General features: G+C 45.7%; 1 protein-coding gene across 1 annotated transcript in view; it reads left to right on the top strand.

Annotated features, from left to right (window-relative positions):
- The window catches only part of LOC110322073 (high mobility group protein B3-like), a 43,520-nt gene that overhangs the window by 29,643 nt on the left and 3,290 nt on the right, over positions 1-10,587 (top strand). Inside the window, exons 3-4 of the mRNA XM_021198602.1 lie at positions 6,250-6,426; positions 9,930-10,064. Coding sequence (XP_021054261.1) covers positions 6,250-6,426; positions 9,930-10,064 — 312 coding nt within the window. The remainder of the gene's footprint in view (positions 1-6,249; positions 6,427-9,929; positions 10,065-10,587) is intronic.

Here is a 10,587-nt window from a genome sequence, read left to right as displayed (position 1 = left end):
AAAGGCAGGTTTTAAAAAAAAAAAAGAAAAGAAAAGAAAACCCAATAAAATTTAAAAAAAGAAGAGGAAGAAGGGAGGAAGAAGGAAACAGCCTGCTTAGAAGCTCAGCTCCCTGTCATGGATACAATATTTCCAATTCATCTCATCATTTTCTTGATGGAGTCATGACCAACCTCTGCATTAGTTTCCTATAGCTACTGTAACAAGTGATTAAAACAAGTTTATCCCCTGCAAAGTTCAAAGGTCTGAAATCACTTTCAGGTTACTAGGCCAAGACTGAGGCACCAGCAGGCAGCATCCTTTAGCTTTTTGCAGATCCCCGTGGCCATCCTTAGCTTGTGGCCAAATTTATACCGTCTGTTTCCCTGATCACTTCTTCTGTTGGTGTCCTACATTCTCTAGCCCAGTGGTTCTCAACCTTCCTGACACCGCAACCCTTTAATATGGTTCCTCGTGTGGTGAACCCCATGTTACTATTCCATTGCTACCTCATAACTGTAATTTTGCTACCATTATAAATAATAGTGTAAATATCTGATGTGCAGGGTTTCTGATCTGCAACCCCTGTGAAAAGGTTGTTCAATCCACAAAGGGGTTGCGACCCATAGGTTGAGAACTACTGCTCTAGCTAAATTAAGGGTCTACGTGGATGGTAAAGGGCAAACTTCGCACCCTAAAATTTGTAACTTTTCTTGAGAACATATACCCTCTGCTCACGGGCTAGTAACAAAGGTGTAACAACACTAAAAACAACCGTCTGCTTTGCCTACCAACGGCCCCACAACCTGAGGAGTACAGAAAAGTCCCTGCACACTGGTTCCACCCTTATCCCTCAGTCTACCTAATGACTTTTCCCTTCAGAGATTTCCTTACAGGGATACAAAACTCAGGAGAGGAGCTTTACCTCAACTTTTCTAGGACTCAGTAGGCTCCAATACCAGGAGATCCCTTGAGTTCTTAGTAGTTTTTCTGTTGTCATACCCTGGGCAGTCTGGTGTTTTAGTCATTAAACCTTGTCTATTCGGTGACACTCAGGGAGATTCAGGCCCGAGTACACAGGGCTACACCACAGTACAGTGCCTTCTGCTCCCCTTAGATATCTGATCTTCTGCTTCTGAATTGTGTTTCTAGGAAAAAACAAAAACAAAAACCAAGATCCCATATCAACCCTTTAGGACTATATCCAACCCAAAGAGGTAGACTTGATTGGTTTTCTTGGTTGCACTTCTTCTGATCCCTGACAGAAGAATCTAATTACCTAGGCTCAGAATCTACTTCCTTCTGGGTGTGATGGTCCACTGAGGAGGCTGAGACAAGAGAATGGTGACTTGAAGGCTAGCCTGGGCTACATTGTGAACCTATAGAAGGGAGGGAGGGAGAAAGGGGAGGGGAAAGCCCTCTTCTGTGAATGTTCTGATGATCCTCAAAAGGCCCCAAGCAACCATGAAAACTTCACATTTACTGACATTAACAAAGCTGCTCATTGTTTTAAAAAAAAAAAAAAAAAAAAAAAAAAAAAAAAAACTATAATATAGAGATTACATAAAGCCAGTATCCAGAAGTTTTCAAATTATAACTCACCCTGAGGTGAATGGATCCTAGTCCAGTCCAAAACAAAAGGATTTTTTTTTCATGCAGAAATCTTGGCTTCCAGACCTACAACTAAGATTCCACTTCCAAGTGGCTGCCCTACTAGCTCCCAGAGGCACACCCTAGACTTGCATTTATATGTGGCACCTAAGAGTCCAGCAAGGGCCACAGGAATAACAACTTGGTCCTTGAACTTCATCTTTTGCTCTCTGGACTCTGCCACAATGTTTGAACATTTACAAGCAAAAGATGTGTTCCCAAACAAGGAAGTTAATAAAAAGATCCATGTTTACATTTTCCACGCCTTTACCATTCCCTGAACTTACAGGGAGGGCCCTGCTTTGGGCTTGGCTTCTCTAAACTGCACATCCATCAAAGGAAGAAAAAGAATTCTCCAAACACAGTTACTCCCTCATCTCCCCTGGTGAGCCATCTGTGTGGCTAGTAATCTGGCCTTCTAGTTGGTCTGAACAGAGAAAGCAATTCTTAGTTCATTGTTTAGTGTGATTTTCATTAATCGAGGTCAGTTCTTCCAAGGGGTATATTTTCAGCCACATGAAGGAGGATTCTTTTCCATATCAGGAACCGGGGTGGAAGGCAGGCCTGCTGTGTGTCAGCTTTTGGAGGAGATTCTCAGCCGAGCACAGTTTCTCTACTTTGGGTCCTGCCTTTCCTTTTTCCTGCTCTTGAGGAGCCGAACATGACAGACTCACATCTTGGTGAGCCCAAAGCCAAAATAAGCAGAACAAAGGTGTAACCAAGTGAACAGAGGTGAATTTTACCTGTAGCAGGCAAGGAGTGTGTGGGAGATGGTCGACAGATGCACAGGTAGGGATTGGTCCACTCCGTTCCTAAGCAAGCTCAGTTGACAGTCATGGAGATTAAAGCAATGGGCAAGAGTGCTCTGGGCATGCTTAGCTTGTCCCATGAGGTTCAGCTGAAAATAAAGCAAAGGCTACTCTGGAGGGGCAGTAACATGGGAGTCTGCCTTTGAAGATGCCTACCTTGCTGTTTAAATATATGTGTGTGTGTGCGTGTGTGTATCATATATATATATATATATATATATATATATATATATATATAAAATACTTATACACAATTTAAATGATAGCAAGTACTGAAGTAGAATATAATGTTATATCATCATAAAATTTACTTAGAACATATGCACCGTTTATTTCTGGATTCTCTTTATTTTATTTTTGGATTGCAGTTGACCACAAGCTACTGAGAGTATAGGCAATGGGGGACTGCTGTACATAAACAAGCACACTGTTTATTCTTGGCTACCCAGTCTTTAAATATCCTTCTTTGCAAGGAATACCCAGAAAAGGAGAGTTGGGACTCCATTACCACTTCAGAAGGCAAAGAGGGCCTAGAGCTTCCCTGTGGCCCAGCAGCTCAGAGCCAGCGCAATGCTGGACCCCAGCCGGTCAGAGGGCTTGCTGGGATATGATGCCCATGGGGAGAAATCATCTGTGGTGGCTGCGTCAGATGAACTGTGTGTCCAGCAGCCTGGTGACGGGAGTATCGGGAGCCAGGGACCAGCAGCATGATGGCCATGGTCCAGCAGTGACAACCCCGGTGGCAGTATCTCTGTGGTCAGATCTTTCTCCTGATCATTCAATGTCTTTTTCTTTAAAAATAAAAATCAAGCCAGGCAGTGGTGATGGATGCCTTTAATCCCAGCACTCAGTAGGCAGAGGCAGGAGGATCTCTGTGAGTTCATGGCCAGCCAGATCTACAGAGTGAGTTCCAGGACAACCAAGGATACACAGAGAAACCCTACGGAGGAGGGGATAACAAAACAAAACAAAACAAAACAAAACAAAACAAAACAAAACAAAAGAACTACTGTGGACATTATAAAAAGGGAGCTGTTCTATATCAGATAACCTTGGGACATACTGATTAGAGTTGAACATGATTTTCCTTTTTGTTTTGTCTTTCGCAGCACTGGGAATCAAGCTCAGAGCCTTGCACATGCTAGGCAAGCACCCCGCCATTGACGCCAGTGAACAATAGCCCCAGCACCAAACATAATTCTTCCTTATGTGAACTTTCAGATCTGTCCCTTGCAGTGACAGGGATGGCCCTCAACACATGCTCAGCAAGCCCTCCACCACTAAACCACACAACCAGCCCCAAGCTTCTGAACACAGGAGGGTATCATGGGACCCTCAGAGATGACACTTCCCAAGCGAAATGACTGCGGGGCTGCCTTGTTAAAGCTGTCCCTCGAAGGAAGACAAACCACCCAGAAAAGTTAGCACTGCTTCCTCCCACCTCATTACTGGGGAGCCAGATCAAAGTGGGTGAGGGGGGAAGGGAAACTGGGGTATGTTTTAGTCACATAAAAGTAAAATCCGAAATGAAATGACAGAATGGGGCTCTGGAAGCAAGCATCCTTTGCTGTTCTTTTAGTGTCTGTGAGAACAGGTTTGGCAGCCATGTTTCTCAGCCTGTGTGTGGGTGAAGACCCTTTTGGGGTCGCCAAAGACCGTTGGAAAACACGAAATGTTTGCATTATGATTTATAACAGTAGCACAATCACAGTTATGAAGCAGTGACATAAATAATCTTGCGGTTGGGGTCACCAATCATGAGGACGTGCATTAAGGAGGCTCGCATTAGAAGGGTTGAGAGCCACTGTCCGAGACCAACATCACGGATTCACACCTGAGAGAACCGGGGGACACACGGCTGCAGAATCTCGTGATTGTCTTGACTTGTTGCTGTATAGTGGGTTTGCTCTCGTTTAGGTAGAAAATCTTATTAATTTACCAGAACACTGTATTCCCAGACTAAAGATGATTAGCTTAACATAGACCAGTATCGCTTGAATGACTCTCCGCCCCGAAATAATAGTTACGACAGTTTTTTAAGGGGTGCAAGCAAGGATAAATGAGACAAATGAAGAAAACAGTATCATCAAAAGCCATGAGACGATCCTCACAGGGTCAAAGCATTTCTGGGAAGAATCTCACTCCTGACTATGCTAGGCAGTTGTTCAGCACTGAAAACAACCGCTTAAATAAATCAATTTTAAAAAGAAAAAGAAAACAGAAAAATTGTTTTGGTTCCTGGTTCCAATGTGCTTGGTTCCATGGTTGCTTGGCCCCAGTGCCTTGGGGCTCCTCTAATTCCTGGTGACCAGAGAGCTGAAGAGAGAAAGGGGAGTCGCCAGGGTTCCCCCAAGCCACACCCCCAGTGACCTCACTTCCTGACTGTTCTCATGTTTTGAAGGTTTCACTGCTTCCTAATAGCAGCGGAAACTGGATAGCAAGCATTTAGCACACAGACCTTTGAGGATCATTGATAATCTAAACTATAGCACTGCCCACTCCTCCCGCCATACACGTGATGTGATCTGTTATCTCAGAGGTTCTCAACCTATGGGACGCGACCACTTTGGGGATTAAAGGAACCTTTCATAAGGGTTGCATATCAGATGTCCTGCATATCAGATATTTATATTACAATTCATAACAGTAGCAAAATTATAGTTATAAAGTAATGGCCAAAATAATTTTGCAGTGGGGAGGGCACCACAACATGAGGGACTGTATAAAAGGGTCGCAGTGTTGGGAAGGCTGAGAACCACTGTATTATGTGGTCAGTCTCTAAGGGGAGTCTGCTTCTGAGGTCAGCCACAGAATAAGCATGAAAAAACATGGCTTCTTTCTCCAAGCCAACGACTCTGAAAGCCGAACTGTAACCTGAACATACGTAGAAAATGAGGAAAACAGGAAGTGGGGAGGACCCCTGAAATGGGCGATGTCTCTTCAACAAGTATCATATTCATCACCTTGCTAGGTTAAAACCCAGTCATAAGATGACAACGGACTGCTGCAGCTGGCGCCGGGCGTGCGTTCGTGGAATACGCTAAGTGTTTAGGAAAATCTGGGAAATACTGGAGTTCAAAGCTACCTTCTAAAAAACCGGTAGGGTCATTTGCTTTTGACCTTAGGGTCAGGTGAAAATCCCATCATGCTTGTCTTTGGTGAAGTCTCAGGTTCCTCCCATGACTGAACTGCCCCAAAACCCTCAAGAGGGAACTGGAACCCGAGGTCGCCAACGCTGGAGGGAGCCCCACACTCCTCCTCTAGCACAGCCCCCTCTCGCTAGGATTGGCAAACAGAGCCTGAATCCCACCCGACACCCGGAGACTGAGTGTGCTTCTCTCCTTTCTATTTCTGAGCAGTTTTCCCATGGCTTCCAGCCAGAGTATCCACACCAATAATGTCTAGAGGATTTATGAGCCCAGCCAGCCTTTAGGTTCCTACACAGACCTAAACAGGAAATCCACACAAGGAAATGCCCTTTCTGTTTGCAGGCCAAATTCCCAGGATGCCTTCACCAGAGTGCCTGGCTGGAACAAAGCAAAGGCCTGGTACACCGAACGCCCTTAGATCCAAAGGCAAGGGTACCTCATCTGCCCCTCGGCACCCCCTTCCCCAATCCGGGAGGCGCTCTGCTCATTTAAGGAGAGTAAGATTCTCTTTCCTCAGCCCTCCGTTTAACCTTGCTCTAGTTGCTGGTTGGGGTCAGTAAACAGACACACATCCCTCTGACCTCCAGCTGAATTTCAGGGCATTTCACCTGGACTTCTACAAAGTCCGTTAACCTGAGTCAGCCCTCTGGCTCCATTAACAGTGTGCACCGTTCGTATCTTTCCTGTTCTTCCTTCACACTGCATTTAGCACTAAGAGGACGCCTGAAGATCGGAGGAAAAGTCTGGTTGAGGTTGAAGTACGACTCAGCAGTAGACTCGACTCGATTGGCATCTATGAAGCCCTCGGTTGTGTCCCACGCACCATAGGGAAAGTAGAAGTAACACCCGGCTGCTGCTGAGTCCCTCTGGGCTACTACACCACGCTGTGACAGCTGTTCAGCCTTCCTACGGTCTCAACTTTGCCCCAACCCCAACACCTAGTGTACTGACAATCCTCTTCTGTCTGTCCCTCTCTTCTGCCTGTCCCTCTCTCCTGAATCCAGCCACTCCAGCCCCGGGGAACATTTTCAAATCCTCCCAGGCCTCTGTGAAAGATTCAACTTTACAGAGACCGTGACTGAACTGGACAGGAAGGAAGTTTGTGTCTCTGTCCCAGAATAGGACTATATTGCCGGTGACCCTTTGACCTCCCCTCAAGGCATCCCCATGGCTGACCACCGAAAATAGACTCCTTCCTCTCTGACTCGCTCTCCCCCCACGTCCCTCGGGAAAGAAGACACGAGCAAGGAGCCAGCAACATCACCAGGACTTGACTGTCTCAGGAATTACCAGATGTGGGGGAAAGGATAACATGTCATTTCCTTTAGCAAATAGTCTGGGCATGTGTGCATTTCCTCTTGCTCCAGCTCCCTCGGACACTCTGAGGCAGTGAGAGTTAGGGACAAATCCCCCTGGCTTCTTCCTGCTCTCACGGATCCAGACAGCCTCCTCTGAAACCTTTGAAGCTCAGCCCCTCGTTAAGAATTTCATTTCTATTATTTTATTGTATTTATTTGATTTGGGGTGCTGGGAATGGAACCTGGGGTCTTTAAAAATGCTACATATGTAGTATTGAGCTATATGCCCAGCCCCAAGAAAACACTTTGCCTTTTGCATATGTGAACATGGAATCAGAATGAGCTTTGACTCAGTGGAAATTTTTTGGAGTCAAGTTAAATTCAAGAGAATGAATGGGAAGGAAGCGATGTTGGAGGAGGGTTTCTGGTGATCAGACAGATTGCTCGCCCTTTCCTCTGCACCAGCGTTCTCCATGATGACCAACATGGTGATGTTTCTTGGGATCTTGCCTCACCAACCCAGCCCCACCAGGAAGAGGCCCACTGAGCTCTTGACAAGCTTTATGTAAGTTTGGATACCTCTGGTCCAGACAGATAAAGCTGAAGAGTTGCCATGGTCCCCAAGGACCAAGAGCTGATGTGAGATGGTTATCTGAAGGGGAAATATCTGGTACATTGCAGAGGTGAGAGGGAGATATACTGGCTAGATTTATGTCAATTTGACACAAAGTCTCGTCATCTGAGGGCAGGAGACCTCAATTGAGAAAATGCTTCCTAAGATGACCTGTAGGCAAGCCTGAAGAGCATTTTCCTTATTAGTGATGGATGGGGGAGGGCCCAGCCCATTGTGGGTGGTACCATCTCTGGGCTGGTGGCTCCAGGTTCTATAAGAAAGCAGGCTGAGCAAGCCAGGGGAAGCAAGCCAGTAAGCAGTATGTCCTCCATGGTCAAGAGGAGCATCAACTCCTGATTCCAGGTCCCTTCTCTGTCTGAGCTCCTATTCTGGCGTCCTTCTGTGGTGGCTTACAGTATGGAAATGTAAGCCCAATAAATCCTTTCTTCTTGGGTTGATTTTTGGTCACTGTGTTTTGACAGTAGAAACCCTGGATAAGACAGAAAGGAAGGGGCTGGCAAGATGGCTCAGCAGGTAAGAGAACTGACTGTTCTTCCAAAGATCCTGAATTTAAAATCCCAGCAACCACAAGGTGGCTCACAACCATCCATAATGAGATCAGACACCCTCTTCTGGTGTGTCTGAAGTCAGCTACAGTGTACTTATGTATAATAATACATAAATCTTTGGGTTGGAGCGAGCAGGGACTGAGCAAGTGGGGACGACTGGAAAGAGCAAAGGTCCTAAAAAAATTCAATTCCCAACAACCACATGAAGGCTTACAACCATCTGTACAGCTACAGTGTACTCACATACATAAAATAAATAAAAGCCTTAAAAAAAAAGTGAAATGATGTATTCAAAAAAAAAAAAAAAAAAAAAAAGACAGAAGGGAAGAAAATAACCTAGCAAAGGACAGGGCTGGGGATGTGGCTCAGTGGTAGAGTACTTCCCTAGCATGCACAAGGTCCTAGGTTCGATTCAGCAACACACACACACACACACACACACACACACACACACACAGGAGAGACTAACAAAAAAGAACTAAAAACATAATTATATCCATATTTTTGTGCATACCATACTAACTTGCAGCATTTCTAAAACACAGCTTAATAATATAAGCACATTTTCATTTAATAAAATGCATAATATGGACCCAGTTATATAAATGCATATTGATATACGGGAAGAAATAAAATACTGCACATGGAAATGGTATCGGGGCATACTTGTAATACCAGCACCTGAGCAGTGAGGGCAGGAGGTTGATTAGTTCTGAGTCACTCTTTGAGCTACATCCAGTTCAAGCCCAGCCTGGGCTACATGAGACTCTGGCTCAAAAAAAAAAAAAAAAAAAAAACAGCCAAGACTTTTATAATGACATCAGTCAACAAGCCAACCCAGATAGGACAAACTTCACAAAGCCCATCCCTAGATGAAGAGCTACAGGCAACTGATGGGGTACAGGGTGTTTGTTCTCAGAGGACCCATAGTGACCTGGGGTCCTGCTAGATCAATCAGTTCAGGAGTCTGGCAGCCTCTGGGTTTTTTACACTCTGATTTCCTAGCAGGGCCAGGCCCCAGGCAAACACAAAACAAAACAAAAACAGAGTCCCCAGAGGCCTAACAGAAAGGACAATAGCATGATGTAAGAGGGTCACTGAGCAGCTAGTGACTCAGCATTTCTGCCCCATCAACACCAGCTGTACCCTGTGGTGCTGACAGTGGCCTGGGCTGGGCATGGAAAAACAAAACAGGGACACACACACACACACACACACACACACACACACACACACCACTGAAAACATCACATTGTCTGACAACTGAACAATATAAGGACACTGGGCCTTAATTCAGTCTTGGTTAACATCTTTCGTCAGGATCCCTACGAGGGGGGCACTGATGGGAGACCTCAGCTCTCCAGACTGTTAATTCTCCTGACTCTCCATGTTCTTTCCAAAATACTACAGGGTGAAATTTAGTTAGTGTGGTAGATGTCAGAGCAGGGTTCCCAAGACCTGGGAGGAAATTCCCAGCCTTTGTGAGTCACCGGAGGGCCTGGGAGAGTTCTGTACTGGCTACAGAAGAGAACGGGAGACGGTGCCACAAGTAGTAAATGTGTGTCTTATTAAAAGATGGTGTCCACGGGACCAGTGCCACTTTCCCCAGTCCCTCCGCTCCCCCTGGGCCCAAGGCAAGGAGCTGTTCAGATCCCACTGGTCCTAGGAGGGTCATCTACTGCCACCAATCACCGAATCCACCTTTCCATCCAGCCTTACTCACTGAATGTGGCCCAGACAAGTGTATCTTGTCACCCACTGCTACTTTGAGAACTAGCTATGAGGAAAGGTCTTCACTTTAAAACTCAAGGCAAAAGAGCTGTTTGTAAAGGTGATTGCCTGATGACCTGATGCTATGGCAGAAGGTAAGAACCAACTTCCAAAACCTGGCCTCTGATCTCAAACATGACGACGACGAGGACGAGGACGACGACGACGACAACAACAACTGCTGCGGTGGCGGCGGTGCAGCGGCAGCGGTGGCACTGCTGCTGCTGGTAATGATAATGATAATTTAACTCTAAGAACTCCAGGGCCTGGAGAGCTGACTCAGCAGTTAAGAGCACTTTTGCAGGGGACCAGGGTTCAGTTACCAGCACCCACATGACAGCTCACAACTCTAGTTCCAGGGGTCTGATTCCCTCTTCTGTCCTCCCCAGGCAGTAGACATATATATATATATAGCATATGCATACATGCAGACAAAACACTCATGCACATAAAATAAGGGGAAAAGCCTCCAAGGACTTCAGAATTTTCTTGTTCACTGTGAGGTATCAGATCATTACATGGACATTTAATTTATACATATAAATATACACACATGTGGTTTTTTTAGTAGCTCTAAAGATGGAGTCCAGAGCCTTACTAGGCAAGGTTTTACCATTGACCTCTACCACAAATCTGTGTGGACATTTCTAATCTCAAAGCAGCATACTCTCGTTTCAGAAATTAGGTGTCAGCCGGGCGTGGTGGCGCGTGCCTTTAATCCCAGCACTCGGGAGGCAGAGGCAGGCGGAT

Source organism: Mus pahari, chromosome 5 (assembly GCF_900095145.1).
Source record: "Mus pahari chromosome 5, PAHARI_EIJ_v1.1, whole genome shotgun sequence".
Taxonomy (NCBI): domain Eukaryota; kingdom Metazoa; phylum Chordata; class Mammalia; order Rodentia; family Muridae; genus Mus; species Mus pahari.
Note: the sequence above shows the minus strand (reverse complement) of the source record. Positions and strands in the feature narration are given on the sequence as shown.